Below are 17,853 nucleotides of genomic sequence, written 5' to 3'. Positions count from 1 at the left end.
TTAGGAATTATTTGGATTTTAAAAATTGGCTCAATTAATTGTAAAGTAAAAAAACTGTCAATGTATAAACATTCGGTAGTCGATAATGTCTATAACAAGGATATACATATTCCTTCTATGGTTTCTTGTTTTCATTGAAAAACAGGTACCAAAAGATTTTACACAATTTATGGGTCGGGGATAATGTCCAAATATACCAATTAAAAAAACTAAACATTAGGGATCTATGACTAATAATCTTTGTTTTTCATGAGAAGATGGGTGCAACTATATTTAAAAGCATTATTGGGAAGGATAGTCTAGAAAGGTATCCACGTTGAAATTTCAAACATTGTGGACTCTTTGGAGGTGTCAACTTTCAACATTCAATGTAGTGGGGTAGTTGATGTTGTCAACAAGGAGTGAAATAAGGGTTTTAAATCTTGGTAGTTGATGAGTAATGTCTTATTTAAATTTTCTTTCTCATTTTCTTTTAATAAATTAAGTATAACATAATTTTCTTTCTCATTCTCTCTACCAACCACTAGAAAAAATATTTAGATATAATATTTCTTAATTACAGATATTTTTTAGAATTTTCTTTTAATTTCTTTAAAAAAATATTATTAGATAAATAAATTCCAAAATAAATAAACACTTGATATACACGATTTATTCATTTCTAAAATAATTTGAAATTCAAAATATATCAAATTAGTACTAAAGTTCATTATGAATATGTTTGCTATTTTTTTTCTTTACGCATCACTAATTTTGTGATTTGACTAGGCAAACAAATTTCAAATCCAGCAAACAATTTTCAAATCCAACAAAATTTACGACATTGGATTCATTAAAAAGTTTAGTAATTTTTAAAAACAATTTGAAACTCGAATAATAACCCAATTAATATAAGAAATTATAAACAAAAATTAGTCTATAATAACACTTTTATTTCTCCTCTACATATAACTATATTTTTATGAATTTTCTTACTATAAAAATAGACTTCAAATAAAGAAAGATTTAATTTATCGGATTTGTTGATGAATTTAATAATTTTTAAACTACTAAAAATTAATAAACCAAAACTAATATATGATATGTTGGACTTTACTCTTGTTCTTATGTGCACAACTATGCTTTTTAAATTTTCTTATTAAGTAAATATATTCTAAACAAGTGAAACTTGTTATTTTAAATTCTTTAATGAATCTTTAATTATTAGGAATTATTTGGATTTTAAAAATTGGCTCAATTAATTGTAAAGTAAAAAAGGTGTCAATGTATAAACATTCGGAAGTTGATGTCTATAACAAGGATATACATATTCCTTCTATGGTTTCTTATTTTCATTGAAAAACAGGTACCAAAAAATTTTACACAATTTATGGGCTGGGGATAATGTCCAAATATACCAATTAAAAAAATTAAACACTAGGGATCTATGACTAATAATCTTTGTTTTTCATGAGAAGATGGGTGCAACTATATTTAAAAGCATTATTGGGAAGGATAGTCTAGAAAGGTATCTACGTTGAAATTTCAAACATTGTGGAGTCATTGATGTATCTAGTAAGGATTGAATGGTAGAATGTTTGACCAATTCCTTTAATGGTTTATTTTTGTCATGAATGTTATTATTTTCAAAAGAATTAATTGGAATGACATAAAATCATATACATTGATGTTGACTGTCAATGTGAAAATGAGAAAAAAAATTTGGACGTCTAAATTGGTTTAGCATTTGTCTTACATGATGGAGAAACACAATGACCGAAAAAACTAGTTTGGAAGACATGAGTCAAGATAGTTGAGTTGGGTTAGGGTAATTGTGTATTTAATTATCACTACAATATGCAACTTCAAAAACAAAGTAATAGCTCTCTCTCTCTCTCTCTCTCTCTCTAAGTTTATGATGTTGAGGGAAGAAAATCTTGTGGGAGTAGGGCTTCTAACAATCCTCCATGTGTGCTTCCTTTCTGTTTGCGTTGCTGATAAAAATCAGACCTTCAAATCTTCTTGCGGAGATATGAACATCAGTGACCCTTTCTATTTGGAAGATGATTACGACCACGGTTATCCTTACTTGGGATTGATCTGTGAAAATAATCGTACTATGGTAAACCTCAATTACGGCAGAAAGTACCATGTTGCAGACATCAACTACAGTAGCTATACCATTCGGGTAGTGGATCCGGGCCTAAAGAAAAAGGGCATGGGAAACTGTTTCTCCTATCCTCTCTATTACTTGAGTGATGATTCAGTTGGATATGACTTTCCTACAAATTCTAGTTCTGTAGTTTTCATTACATGCCCATGGCTGATCACTGGTGACAAGATTCATAATAAGTATATTCCTATCATTCCATGCAACACGAATCGCAGCTCCCCTTTCTCGCAACCATACGCGTATGCAATAGTTGGAGATTTGGAGTTCGGAGATATTCCCGATTCATGCATCTTGGACGGGAATATTGTCACTCAGTCAAAGGCCGTTGCGGAGGGAAGACATTTATCAATGTCAGATTTGCAAGAAGAGCAACTCATGGGGTTTGAACTTTCATTTCTGTATTCCATCTGCTACATGGAATGCAGTGTGAAAGGGCTATACTGTGATCCGAATTTGATCAGCAATACTTTCAAATGCCACAACTCCAGCAACTCCAGCGCCGTAGGATGTTGGTATTGCGTCTGCTTCAAGCCAAAATGTGAGTAAGATTATCATTGAAGCCTCGTAAAGGAGGCTTGGAGTTATGAATTAAATGTGATTCATGCATGACGAAAACTTTGAAGTCAATTTTGAACCGCCCCATGAATAAATAATGTGTATATATGAATATATAATCATGCAGGGATCCAGACATTGATTAACTCTCTGCTTGACGTAACTTGTAAGGCCTCCGAGTTTCTTATCTTTTTGTCCTTATTTCTCGATAATTTTCTTTTTGGTTTCAGTGATAATAATGGTGATATTTTCACTTATATCTTTCTTATTTTGAATTCAATATCCTCTCTTATTCACAGACTACTTAGTGGATTCCTCAAATTTTAAAAGGAAAGGTGAGGCTTAGTAGTTTCGATTAGATAATTTGACTTAGAGCTCTCTCTTCATATTAACTCAATTACTTGAAATTCCTACTTTCGTTTCTTCTTCCAATTATAAAGAATTGTTTTGCATTCGATTATGCTTGCAAAAGCTCATATTACTTGCTTGATTCAATCATGTAGCACTTAAACGATATTATTGGGACTACTACTTTGACAATGACATTGAGTTCATTGGTAAGTTTGAGGGAGTTCCGTTACATTTTACCAACTTTATTTTGCGTAGTCATCATAAGGATGATTTGACGATTATAATTATAACTTAATTTAATTCATGTTCTTCTCTGAATTTAATTTCTGTTATTCTTAATTTTCTTATCAGGAGCCTGGATATTACACAAGATTGGTGAGACTTCCCGTTCCCAACTATTAATTCTTTGTGCAATAATATGTATAATGTAGTTTTTTTATATGAACACCTTAGAATTTTTTATCCAACCAAGACCTCGATCATTTATAAAATCAAAAGCCAGAGGAATTAAAAATAATAATAATAATAATAATAATAATTGTTATTATTATTAGTAGTAGTAGTAGTAGCTTAGGGGATTTGGAATGCATATACTCTTATCTAAATTCAGTTTCAAGTCCACTTGTATACAAAAAGTCAAAACAGTGGGATTGGAACTGAGGCCTCCAAATCCAAAGCCCCAATTTTTTCTTTACTACTGATCAGCATATTACTTCCATAGAGAGCCCCTAAGCAGCACAGTTCAAGACTCAATCCAATCTCAAAAAGTTTCACAATACCTTTATTTTTAGATTAATGAGAAAGGCAACTGCCTAATGGTTTACTTGGTGGATTTAATATTAATGGAATGCATATGATCATAAACATTTTCTAATATATTTCATATTTTTTGTGTTGCTTTATGTATGTTCAGTCATGATAAACATTGGAGTACGAATTGTACTTGGGATGTTCATGTTTGCCTATTTAATCTACAAGTTTCGACGAAGACACTTATCATTAGATGATAATATTGAAGAATTCCTGCAAAATCACAAAAGTCTTCAACTCATAAAGTACTCTTATTATGATATAAAGAAGATGACCAACAGTTTCAAGGATAAATTAGGACAAGGAGGCTTTGGCTCTGTTTATAAAGGAAAGCTCAAGAGTGGTCGAGTTGTTGCAGTAAAAGTACTGGTTATGTCTAAAGCTGATGGGCAAGATTTTATCAATGAAGTGGCTACAATTGGAAGGATCCATCATATTAATGTGGTGAAACTTGTTGGATTTTGCATAGAAGGTTCAAAATGGGCTCTTATATATGACTTCATGCCTAATGGATCTCTTGATAAGTTTATTTTTCCAAAACATGAAAACAATACCCCCTTAAGTTGGGAGAGGTTGTATAAGATTGCACTTGGAGTAGGGCGTGGGATTGAATACTTACATCAAGGTTGTGATATGAAAATTCTACATTTTGATATCAAACCACACAATATTCTTCTCGATGAAGACTTCACTCCAAAAGTTTCAGATTTCGGCCTTGCAAAGTTGTATTCAACAGATGAAAGTATTGTTTCTCTCACAAAAGCAAGAGGAACAATGGGATACATTGCTCCAGAATTGTTCTACAAAAACATTGGATGCATATCAAACAAGGCCGATGTTTATAGTTTTGGAATGTTGTTGATGGAAATGGTGGGTAAAAGGAAGAATTTGAATGCATTAGTAGATCACTCAAGTCAAATATACTTCCCATCATGGATCTATGATAAATTTTACCAAGGGGAGGACATTGAAATGGGAGATGCCACAGATAATGAAAAAATATCTGTAAAAAAAATGGTGATAGTTGCATTATGGTGTATACAGATGAAGCCCACAGACCGTCCTTCCATGAGCAAAGCATTGAAGATGCTAGAAGGTGAGATTGAACTCTTGCAAATGCCTCCTAAGCCTTCTCTATATTATGATGTATTGAAGGTAGAGGATCAGGTGAGCAATCAAGTAGGAGTACCGGTTTCATCACTTAATGCCATGGATACAATCACCTTAACCGGAAGGTAGTGCCACATTGTATCTACTTGCATGCTTTGTCCCTTGATAATGTTTTCTTGGCTTAGATGTAAGGATTGTTGCTTTTCATGTATCAAATGTATTTGTCCTAAAGCACTGGCTTGGTTCCTAGAAGGTCTCCATACATGAGTCGTCTTCTCCAAGGCCTTTGAAATTCTTAAATAAAGTTTTGTTTCCTTTCAAGCAAGTTTCGTTCATTTTTTAATATTCTGAAGTAAAAATATTTATGGTTGCAGAGTAGTGATTAAAGACTTGTGACAAACCATATTACAATCATCTTGATTCATGGAGCTGAAGTTTTATTTCAATATATAGAATTTAACATTTTTTTTCAGCAAGTGTTGTATTAGAGCTAAAAATTCGTAGGTAGCAGCTTCGCAAACTGTACCACCAAGTGCAGCAGCTTCGACTACCACTAGGTAGCATGCTTCCTACAAACAAAGGAAAGTTCCATATGGGGGTTGGTTTGGCATATCCCTATTTAATGGTAAGTTAGCACTCTGGTGGCAACAAAATGGAGAGAAAAGGAACAGAAGACAGAGTGTCCTTGGCAAAACTTAGGTGGGCTTAAGTGAAGGGTTAGGTGAAGGGTCTATCAATCCCTCATGGGGCTTAGCTTAGGTGGGCTTAATCAAACACAAAAAAAATTGAACTATCCAAAAGTGCTGGTCCAATCTAAAAGTGTAGGCCCAAGCGTTTTTAAAATTTTTAATGTTTACTCATTTTCAGTTGTTTTTATTTTTATTTTTTTGGTTCACATCGTCCCAAAATAAACCTCTACAAATAAATTAATTGCAACATTCATACTACTTTTTATATTTCATGTATATAGAATAATGGTAAAAAAAATATAAATTTTTTTAAAAAAAACCCAGAAAAAACAATAAAAATAGAACAACATGAAAAAGAAATAAAAAATAAATTAATTTACATTAAAAAAAAAAAAAACTATTAGAAAAAGATAGAAGAGGGGGAACAAAAAAAAACTAAAAAGTGTCTTTAATACACAACTTCTTGATAAAATACTAAAATCATGTCTTCATCACAACTTCATAATACTTTACTAATAATGTAATGAAATCATGGGTTGGGTCCCAAGTAATTATCATTCCCACTCTAATAAAAACATTTAAACAAGGTGAGGCGGGTTCCACCCCGTGTAATTTCTTTTAATTTTCAATTTTTTTAAACAATTAATTTTAACTTTTTTTTATTATTAAAAATATATATTAAAAATAAATAAAATATTATAATTTTTTTATAATTTATGTTATTGAAAAATAATTTGTGTTAAAAATTGGAATATAAAAAATTAAATTAAATTATATTTTAAAATTGGCTATATATAATTGGGGCATAGAGGGATAAGGTAATGCCTCGAATCTCAAACCTACTCTTAACCTATTTATTTTAATTTCAAATTCATTTCATTAAGGATAAGGTAGAGCGGATACCTTAAAAAATTTGTTTCATTATCATCCCTTTTCAATACATTACTTCATAATGATATACTAAAATTGTGTCTTGAAAACATGATTTTAAGACAAAGAACTATATGACCTTTTTTTAAAAAAAAAACCTTATGTGATACAAAATGTCATAATTTTATCAATAATTAAACTATCAATTTTTTACAAATGATTCTTTTAATTTATCAAAAATCAAGGCAAACAACCACTTTTGAAAAGGAACTTTTTTTCAAGGGGCTTTGAAAAAGAAAAAAAAAAATTTTAAAAATATTTATTAAAATATAATACTTTTGAAACTATTCGCAAATCAATTGCATAATTAAGGAATTGAATTGAATTGAAAGTTATCTTCTGAATAGATAATTTCAATTAAATTTTAAAATTATTTTTAAAAAAATCATATTTAATTTTTTTTCAAAAGATAATTGCAAACCCACATTTTTTAAGTACATCCCCACTCGAAACAACGAGACTCTCTTTTTTTATTTGTGAAAATTTGATTTTTAAAAAAAAAATTAAAGTTGCCGCTTATTTTAATTTATTTTTAAAAGGAAAAATAAAATGAGAAAAAAAATTCTATTTGACTCATTTTTTTGGAAAAAGACATATTTACAAAAACTAAATCTAAATTTGAGGGTTGCGTTACCTATTTGGTTTCTAGTAAGTGAATTGAGGGAATTATGAAAATTAATTAATTAATTAATTAATTAATTAATTAATTATGGCTCGTATACCTACATTTCTAGTAAGTGAATTGAGAGAATTATGATAATTAATTAATTAATCATGAATAGTAAGATTAATAACACAAATCAATATACAAAAAAATAATCATAAAAGTAAATTATAATAGTATACAAGGTAAATGACAAGATAATTAATCAAATTGATTTATTAATCTAATTAAAAAAAGAATATTTTAAATTAAAAACAATTTCAAATGAATGGTTTCAATTTATTTATTTATAAAAATGTTCCAATTCATTTCCAATAAATGGTTTAATTCAATTTTATTTGTGTTCAATTTTCAAAAAAAGTATCAAAAAAATTTATTACAAAATTTTCAATTTTGCAATAAAAAGATTTTTACTTTTACCAGAAAAAGAATGAAATTTTAAAACTTTATTTGCAAAAGTATTTCAATTTGATTTTATTTACAAAGGAATTAATTTCTTTACAAACTTTATTTACAAAAATATTTTCAACCCAACTTTATCAAGAAAAATGATTTCTACAACTTTAATTTGCAAAAGACTCTCATCCTAATCTCATAAAAAAATTTATTTAAAATCTCTATTTATAAAAAATACTTTTAATCTCATTCTAATTCTAATGAAGGAAACATAATTTATTTAAAAATCACTTTTTGGGACAATTTTTATTTACAAAACAATTTTTAGACAAATTTTATTAAACAAAATAAATTTCCAAACAATAGTTGGTAAAAATAATTTTTTGAATTTTATTAAAAATAATTTTCTGGATTTTCCTAAAAACATTTTTTTTGAATTTTTATTAGAAAAAAAAAACTTTCTTTTATTAAAAAAATATTTTCTAAACTATTGTTTTTATTAAAACGTAATTGCTAATTATTCGTTTTATTAAAACAAAAATTTTAAGTTATCAACTATTCAATTCTGCATACACCTATATATATAAAAACATTTACATGAACTAATAGAAATGAAATTAAATAGAAATAAGGAAATAAAATATGTACCTAGACAAGCCTACAACAAGCTTAATGCCCCATTTACAACTTTCGTAAACCTCATTTTCTTCTATGAAATTTGATTCTCCACATGTCATAAATCCGTGTAGTCCATGCAAAACAAAAATGAGCCCAGATGTAAATATCCAGAAATATACAGAGTCCAAAATAATTATTCAAGCTCAAGTTCAAATTTCAAATTGGTCCAATAAATTTTACCAATAAAAATAAATCCAAATTAATTAATATACCCAACAAAAATATCTCTCATATCAATATCCGTATCCAATAACCCCGCAATTTAGTCAAGCCCGAAATATCATAAAACAAAATAAATTTAATTCAACCTAAATTTAATACCACATAATCCAAACCTAATTTAATATGCGAATCCAAATCCAAAATCCAATTATTACTAAATCCAAATAAAACATACATTAACAAACAATACCCGAATCAAAATACAAGGTTTAAAATATATCCAAATTATTTAAACTTAACCCAAAGCTTAGAAATAATATCCCCGGTAAATGCAAACCCAAAAATAATATAAATTAGCTCAAACAAACAATCTTAATAATCAATAATAAATTACTGTAAAAATTAAATAGAAATAATAATAAAAATAAAATAAAAAAATAAACTTACATAAATTTGAAGAAAATGGGGAAATGTGAGATGGGTGGAAGGGGGGTTGCCAGCCGGCAGTGGCGTCGACGGTGCTACAGGCGGCGGTGAGATTGGATGGGTTTTTGGGTGAGGGAAGAAATGGGTGTGGGGAAGAGGAAAAGAAGAAACAAAAGAAAAAAAAAAGAGAGGGAAAATGAAGAGGGGAAAGGGGTGTGGTCCTGTGGCAGTCTGAGCTGGGGATGGGAAGAGAGGGTAGGGGAGGAAAATGGAAAGGAAGACAAAACAAAACTAAAAAAATAAAAGAGGTGGAGAAAAAGAAAATGAAAAGGAAGGATAGAAGGATGGGGGTGGGGGAGAATGGGGTGGAGAGAAAGTTGTAGTGGGAAGAGAGAGGAGAAAAGAAAAAAATAAAAATCCAAACAACTTAAAAAGGTGTGAGTGGATAAAAAATTCAGATATAAACGATATTTAAATTTAAAGACAAAATTGAACTCAAAACTAAGTATAAAAATAAATTATAGACAAATTTTAGGGTTTATAATAATTTTTAATTAATGTTATAAAAAGTGTGATAAATTCAAAAATTATTTTAAAAATGTCATGCTTTAATAAATAGTTTTATGAAAAAATTATGTGAAATTTGTCTTCAAAACCTCGTATCAGGGCTCATGCCTACATGGAGCATGAAATGACACCCTTCAAACCCATATATAGGCGCTTCATAAAAATTAAAATAAAACAAAACAAAAATTGGAAAGCAAAAACAAAAACCCCTATGGTTTGAAATAAAAGACTCCTTAAGGTAATAAAATTAACAAGCTATTTAAGCCATCCAATAATATGTTATAAGAAAGCCCTATAAGGCTGTTTATAGCCTAAAAACTGTTAAAGAAAGTAAAAATAAATAAATAAATAAATAAAAATATTTCCAAATCTTATTATTTGATTTATCCCAAGTCAAAAACTACTTTGAAACTTTGAAAACTCATTAATTTTAAATTATAAAAAAGTTACATATTTAAAAGAAAAAAACTTTCCCAATGTGATCCATAGTATGCATAGTCGATATGTTAGATTTAATTATTTTTAAGTAATAAGTATTGTTTACGAAAGGTTTGGGTTCTATTTGTGACTATTTTCGAAAATAGTTATTGAGTATATTTTTTTAAAAAAACCGTTTTATAATGTTTTATATGATAAAAGTCTATTTTAAAATTTAAAATATTTTAAACATATTTTTAATGTTTTTGAATATGTTTTAAAAATAATTTATATATTTGATGTTTTATTTTTAATTATTTTACATGTTTATATAATTATTTTTTTAAATAGTCTTCAAAAAACAACTAAACATAATTAAAAGTTATTACATGAAAAATATTATATTACCTTTAACTTGAATATTTAATATTTTTTTTAATATTTTATCATTTATATCTTTTAATCCCAATTTTAATATTTGATTTCCACTTTCTGTAGGCAAAATAGATGATTTCAATAAGATACAAATAAATATAAGGAAAATTTGAAACTTATATTTGAATCATATTACACAAAAGAGAAAGTTAGAAAGGATTTATATGTGTCATTTTCTAATTTCTACATTCAGTACGATACAATATCATTTGAAACTTAATTTCTACATCTAATTTCTAATTTGAAACTTAATTTCTACATAGAAAATTAAGCCATACCTGATTTTGGTCCGTCAGTGTCTCCTTATAACATTTCAGCAGCAACCACCCATAGACCGTGCTCTACTTGAGTGACCATACAACTTCCTTAGCCGGTACATCTTCTGGTATAAGACAACCAAAATGTCATTACTTGGATTTCAGAGGTGTACTTTAGAAATACCTTTGATCTACCCTTTGCTTTTTCTTATTATTTATTGTATTTGGTGCATTCCATCTTTGCTTTATTATCTGTTTGGAAACCCTCTTCAATAATAATGGTGGTGATGTCCTTTATGCCATTTAGAAACAAAAATATTATTTAAAACCATTTCTTCATGCTCACGTCCTATAAAATGATTGCATCCAATTCTGATATTTGGCTACTTAAATTTGCATTGATCTGACTATATGATGGTTTATTCCTAGTTGCTATTAGCCTATGCTGGACCTGCATCAAATGGTCGTGTGGAGCGTACCTCAAGAGATTGCTTCAGTGATGGTGGAGCACTTGCTGAAGTTATGTCTTTATATGAGAACTTAAGTGAAGATAGTAGAGCTGATCATCAAGTGGACAACACAGAAGTGATGGAACAGGAAAATCATTGCCTGGCAATTGAGGTATTAGTGTTTGTTGACTTTCTCGTCTCAGGAACGAAACAGTATGAATTGCTGCTTCTTTGGACATATATTTTCATTTTAGCCACCAACCACCTCTTATGTGAAATTTGTAAGTGCTCATTATGGTTCTAGTATAGCCTTGGTTTCATGAATTGCTTAATCATCGGGTGGTCAATGTGGGGGCCTTCCCCGATAACCACTTTCTCTGGTCATTGTTGGTTTGTGATTTTTGTCGACGATTGCAACCGCATGACATGGCTCTACCAAATGAAGACCAAAGTCGAAGTTTTCATGATTTTTCAAGCATTTCATGCCATGGTCCAGACACAATTCTCAGCCAAGATTCAAATCCTTCGTTTGGATAATGGCGAAGAATTTATCAATCATGAATTTCAAACTTATTTCCAACATCATGGCCTCGTCCATGAGACATCGTGCTCTTAGACACCATAACAAAATGGCGTCGTCAAGAGAAAAAATCGACATATCTTAAAAACAGCTCGTGCTTTACTTCTTGGAAAGCTTATGTGCCTAGTCGCCATTGGGGGGATACGGTGACTACTGTTGTGTATCTACTGAACTGTATGCCTTCCAAGGTCTTAGATTTCAAGACTCCCCTACAGGTTCTTTCTACTCATGTTTCTCTACGTTGATGCTTCCTCCTCGCATTTTTGGGTGTGTTGCCTTTGTCCATCTCCACAAAAATCAACATACTAAACTGGACCCATGTGCAGTTAGGTGCTTGTTCTTGGGCTATGGGTTACATAAAAAAGGCTATCAGTGCCACGATCCCCTTGCCAACTGTACCTATATAACCATGGATGTTACATTCCTTGAATCCGAAATATTTTATTCATCATTAGTACCCAATTCTCCTCTTCAAGGAGAGACTCAGGTTGAAGAGCTGAATTGGATGATGGCTTCAAGAGGTGAGATGACTTCAAGAGGTGAGATGACTTCAAGACTTGAGATTGAAAATGGAGAAATTGAATCTCAAATGCATAATGCATATAACCGTGTAGAACTTAGAAATGAAGGAAATGAAGCACCAAAAAATGGAGAGGTTGAAAATGAAGAACTCGTAAATGATGAACCTAAAACTACAAACCTCCTCACTTCCAAGTGCCCGAAGACTCTCATCCTGGGAATATTTCAGAGGTAAGCACTCCCACCACATCTTTACAAACTAATGTTTTGGAGACACCTGTAGGTTATGCTTTGCCTTTCAAACATAACCGTGGCAAACCACCAAATAGATACTTTCCCGACGAGGAAGAAAGAAGGTCCAAGTACCCAATTACAAATTATGTGTCCACTTAAAACCTCTCATGACATTTACTTAGACGTTGTCCTACTGCCATATTCCCAGGAGTGTTGAAGAGGCCTTACTCAATCCAAAATGGACAGAAGTTGTATGGGAAGAACTAGAAGCTTTAAAGAAGAACAATACTTGGAAGTTAGTCTCACTGCCGGAAAGGGAAGAAAATAGTGGGGTGCAAATGGGTGTTCTCTATAAAATATAAAGCTAATGGATCTGTCGACCGATACAAGGCCAGACTTATGGAGAAAGAATTTACACAAACGTATGATATAGATCATTTGGAAACTTTCTCACTAGTGGCCAAACTAAATACTGTTAGAGTTCTATTGTCTCTTGCAGCAAATTTAGACTGGCCACTACACCAGCTCAACGTAAAGAACGCCTTTCTCCATGGCGACCTTGAAGAGGAAGTATACATGGACATTTTTCCTGGATATGGAACATCTTTCGAGACCAAGATTGTTTGCAAATTGGAACGAGTGTTGTATGGGTTGAAACAGTCACCTCGGGTGTGGTTTAGCAAATTTAGTTCTACTATGCGAAAGTATGGTTATCATCAAAGCAATTCTGACCATACTCTCTTCCAAAAACACCGACAAGGCAAGGTGACAACTCTAATAGTCTATGTAGATGACATGATTATCACAAGGGACGATGTAGAAGAGATCTCGAGGCTACAAGAACACTTAGCTACTGAATTTGAAATGAAGAACCTGGGAGCTAAAGTATTTTCTGGGAATAGAGGTGGTAAGATCACAAAAAGACATATTCCTATCTCAAAGGAAATATGTATTGGATCTACTATCAGAGGTGGGACTATTGGAGTGCAAACTGGTGGATACTCCAATTGCTTAGAATCATAGGCTCGGGGAATACTTAGATCAAGTGCTAGATGATAAAGAGAGGTACCAAAGATTAGTGGGTAAGCTCATCTACTTATCTCACACTCGCCTAGACATTGCTTACGCCATAAGTGTAGTGAGCCAATTCATGCATTGTCCTAGTGAAGTCTATATGAGTGCAGTAACTCGAATCCTTCACTATTTAAAGTCCTCACCAGGGAAAAGGTTGATGTTCTCCAAGAATAATCATCTGAATATTGAAGGGTACACGAATACGGATTGGGCAAGGAATATCTTGGACATGAAATCTACTTTGGGTTATTTTACATTTGTGAGTGGCAATTTAGTTACATGGAGAAGCAAGAAGCAAGAAGCAAAAGGTAGTGGCACTGTCCAGCGCAGAGGCTAAGTTCCGAGGCATGGCAAAAGGACTCTATGAGCTCCTTTAGCTTCGACAGTTACTAACAGAGGTTGGTTTTGCCCCTAGTTTTGCAATGAATTTGTTATGCGATAACAAAGCTGCCATTGACATAGCCCACAATCCAGTTCAACACGATCGTACGAAGCACATAGAGTTGGACTAACATTTCATCAAACAGAATCTTGAGGATAAGATTATTCAGTTTCCATTCGTCAAATCGAAATATCAGTTGGCAGACATACTTACAAAGGCAATTTCTAGAAAAAACTTCTGTAACTCCCTTGACAAGTTGGGTGTTAGAGATATCAACGCACCAACTTGAGGGGAAGTGTAAGTGTGGGTCATTAGATCAGCAGGTTTATAGAAACACTAGCCATAGACCTTGTATAGGCAAAGAATAGCTTCCTAAAATCCCGTTCTTGTATTTATATATCTTGTACCCATTCAATGGAAAAAATATACAAGAAATGAATATTGTGTGACAAATTGAAAAGTTAAAATCATTACTTTTAAGATTATGTTTAGTTTCTAGGAAATTTATGAAAAAATATGATTCAAAAGAAAATGGAAAGGAAAAATAAAAGAAAAATAATGAAAAAAAAAGTAAATTCAAATTCAATAAATTATTTTTATATATTACTTTAAAGAATCAAACTCATTTCACTTATTTTAACTTTAATATATAAAGATTAAATAATTTAAAATTAAATATTTTTTTAAAAAAATTAATTATATTTATTTTTTATAGGACAACCAAATATAAAAAAATTGTTTTTTTAATTATTTTTTCTTTTGATGATACTCTTTCTAAACCAAAAGCCAAATTCCATTACTTTGTATTTATAAAGTGATGAACATTTGAATTGCAAATGGGGGAGAACTGCCATAAAAGTAGTAATGCTCATTTTTGAATTCTCCTCTATAAAGTTTCATACTAAAATATGTCACTACATGTAGTGATTAAAATATTGTGATATTTTGACAATATATTGTCGAAATATCAAGTTTCAATGCACCTTGACACAATATATAGGAGAGAAATATCACTACCTTGTTATTTTAGTAAATTATCAATATTTTTGTCAATTTTTTGGTATTTATCGGCATTTTACTGATTTTTCGCCTATATTTTGTGATATTTTGGGACGACCAACAAAGTCAAACCCCAACCAAAAGGTTCTTCATCCATTGCGCTAACTGTTGCGGCAAGTTTGCCCCTTGTTATATAAGTTGCAGCAAATATATATATATATATATACTCAAATTCATCATATAAACATAATATTAAAAAAATGTTTTAAAGAACAAATTAATTATAATTATTTTATAATTAAATGAAATTTTTTTATTTATTTGAATACCAAAAATATAAAAATTATTGTGATAATTTTCTTCATAATGTTTTTAATATCATTAATATATTAATTAAATATTAAAATATATATATCATCATTTATTTTATATCATTTAATATAATTGCATTAAATAAATTATAATTTTAATATTAAATATATTTTTAAATTAGACATATTATAATCAAATATCACAATATTGTTATCCAATAATATTTGATATAATTTAATAATAAATGTATAGTTATGAAATTCATATTTTTTTATCAACGTATATAATATTATTATCAAATATGATAAATTATAACGTGTGTGTATATATATATATAAATTTCTTGAACAAAACAACTTTAAAATATCTATTATACTTCTAATTTTATTTTTAAGAGTTTTTTTATTATATTTTTATAATTTTAGATTAATTTTAGGTTCATCAATATTTTGCATTAAAATATCCGGACGTAATTACCGATATTTTCATCTTTACCTACATGATGGTCTTTAATTTCTCAATATTTGTATGCCCTTCTAGACCTTCTTTCTTGTCCCCCATATGTTTTTTCTTGGCAAAAATCACAAATTCCCTGCATATGAAGTCACCAAGAGCATAAAAAACTAGAGATCAAAAGTTCCTTAAAATGAATCCCTCTAGTTTTGTTTATGTTGATGACATTTTTTGTAGAGGTTAGAAGGCATCGAATTAAGCATATTTATTATTCTTTTCTTTATATACTTCATAATATATTCTTGTCCGGGACCCTGATAATTGTCTTCCAAGGTAGCTTGGAAACATCAATTTAGCTGCCTCCCCTTTTCAGTTCAAACTTGAATACAACTTCACCTTCTTCAAATGTTCCTCGGATAAAACAAAATCATATGATTTTCAGCCCATGTCTTAACCCGCTCTTAACCTATTTATTTTAATTTCAAACCCATCTCATTAAGGATAAGGTAGAGTGGATAACCTAAAAAATTTGTTTCATTATCATCCCTATTCAAGACATTACTTCATAATGATATACTAAAATTATGTCTTGAAAACATGATTTTAACACAAAGAACTATATGAATTTTTATTTTTATTTTTTATTATTATTATTATTATTTAAGCTTATGTGACACAAAATGTCATAATTTTATCAATAATTAAACTATCACTTTTTTACGCCCACTTTTGAAAAGAAATATCTTTTCAGGGGCTTTGAAAAAAAAATAAAAACATTTTTAAAATACTTATTAAAAAATAAATCTTTTGAAACTATTCACAAATCTATTGCATTATTAAGGAATTTAATTGAATTGAAAGTTATCTTTTAATGGATAATTTTAATTAAATTTTATTTTTTTTAAAAAAAATCATATTAAAATTTTTTTTTCAAAAGATAATTATGGACCCACATTTTTCACGTGCGAGACACAATGACTTTTTTTTTATGAAAAATTATTTTTTGTATAAAATTGGAGTTATCACTTATTTTTATTTATTTTTAAAAGGGAAAACAAAATAAAAAAGAAAACTCTACGTGACTCTTTTTTTTTTGGAAAGGACATGTTTGCAAAAACCAAATCTAGATTCGAGGATCAGGTTACCTATCGGAAAGATACGATAAACTCATATACCTACTATCTCTACTAAGCGAATTGATGGAATTATGGTAATTAATGAATCAATCATAGATACCAAAATTAAGAACACAAATAAAAAAAAAAATCATAAAAGTATATTACAACATTATACAAGGTAAATGATAAGAGAATTAAGCAAATTGATTTATTAATCTGATTAAAAAAAGAATATTTTAAATTAAAAACAATTTCAAATGAATGATTTCAATTTATTTATTTATAGAAAAGTTTCAATTCATTTCCAATAAGTGATTTGATTCAATTTTATTTGTGTTCAATTTTCAATAAAGTATCAAAAGAATTTATTACAAAAATTTCAATTTGACAATAAAATATTTTTACTTTTACCAGAAAAAAAATGAAATTTTAAAACTTTATTTGCAAAAGTATTTCAATTTGATTTTATTTACAAATGAATTAATTTCTTTACAAACTTTATTTACAAAAATATTTTCAACCCAACTTTATTAAAAAAAATGATTTCTATAACTTCAATTTGACAAAAGACTCTCATCCAAATCTCATAAAAAAATTATTTAAAACCTCTATTTATAAAAATACTTTTAATCTCATTCTAATTCTAATTAAGGAAACATAATTTATTTAAAAATCACTTTTTGGGACAATTTTTTGAACAATAGTTGTTAAAAACAATTTTTTTGAATTTTATTAAAAACAATTTTCTGGATTAAAAATATTTTTTGAACTATTATTTTTATTAAAATGTAATTCCTGAACTATTCATTTTATTAAAACAAAATTTTTGAGTTATCAACCGTTAAATTTTGTATACACCCATCAAATATATATAAAAAAAATATTTATGAACTAATAGAAATGAATGTAAACAGAAATAAAATAAGTACTCAAACATTTACAACGAGATCGTACTCGGTGACCACCCCATCGTAGTCGCCGGAGCCGAGTACTCGGCCGGAGGAGCCCGGTTTCCACCTTAGGCTACTGAGCTTAGCCGGTTTCCACCTAGCTCTTTCTTCTTCTATGTGTTGTTCTGCCTTTTCTTCTTGTATGTTTGGGTTTTCTACTTCTGGGCTTTGAGGATTGAATTGC

General features: G+C 29.5%; 1 protein-coding gene across 1 annotated transcript; it reads left to right on the top strand.

Annotated features, from left to right (window-relative positions):
- The first annotated feature begins 1,874 nt into the window (after window positions 1-1,874).
- Window positions 1,875-5,299, top strand: LOC117933698 (PR5-like receptor kinase). The gene is made up of 6 exons (XM_034855189.1): window positions 1,875-2,690; window positions 2,835-2,873; window positions 3,007-3,042; window positions 3,211-3,264; window positions 3,410-3,433; window positions 3,972-5,299. Exons 1-6 carry the CDS (start codon window positions 1,895-1,897, stop codon window positions 5,105-5,107), a joined length of 2,085 nt encoding a protein of 694 aa, XP_034711080.1. The 5' UTR covers window positions 1,875-1,894; the 3' UTR covers window positions 5,108-5,299.
- Window positions 5,300-17,853: the final 12,554 nt, after the last annotated feature.

Source organism: Vitis riparia, chromosome 16 (assembly GCF_004353265.1).
Source record: "Vitis riparia cultivar Riparia Gloire de Montpellier isolate 1030 chromosome 16, EGFV_Vit.rip_1.0, whole genome shotgun sequence".
NCBI classification, from domain to species: Eukaryota; Viridiplantae; Streptophyta; class Magnoliopsida; order Vitales; family Vitaceae; genus Vitis; species Vitis riparia.
Note: the sequence above shows the minus strand (reverse complement) of the source record. Positions and strands in the feature narration are given on the sequence as shown.

Excerpts from the sequence above, each read along its gene's own strand:
- LOC117933698 (XM_034855189.1), top strand. The coding sequence starts at position 1,895 with ATGATGTTGAGGGAAGAAAATCTTGTGGGAGTAGGGCTTCTAACAATC. Across the intron at positions 2,874-3,006 it reads CTCTCTGCTTGACGTAACTT|ACTACTTAGTGGATTCCTCA; the intron begins GTAAGGCCTCCG and ends TCTTATTCACAG. Across the intron at positions 3,043-3,210 it reads CTCAAATTTTAAAAGGAAAG|CACTTAAACGATATTATTGG; the intron begins GTGAGGCTTAGT and ends TCAATCATGTAG.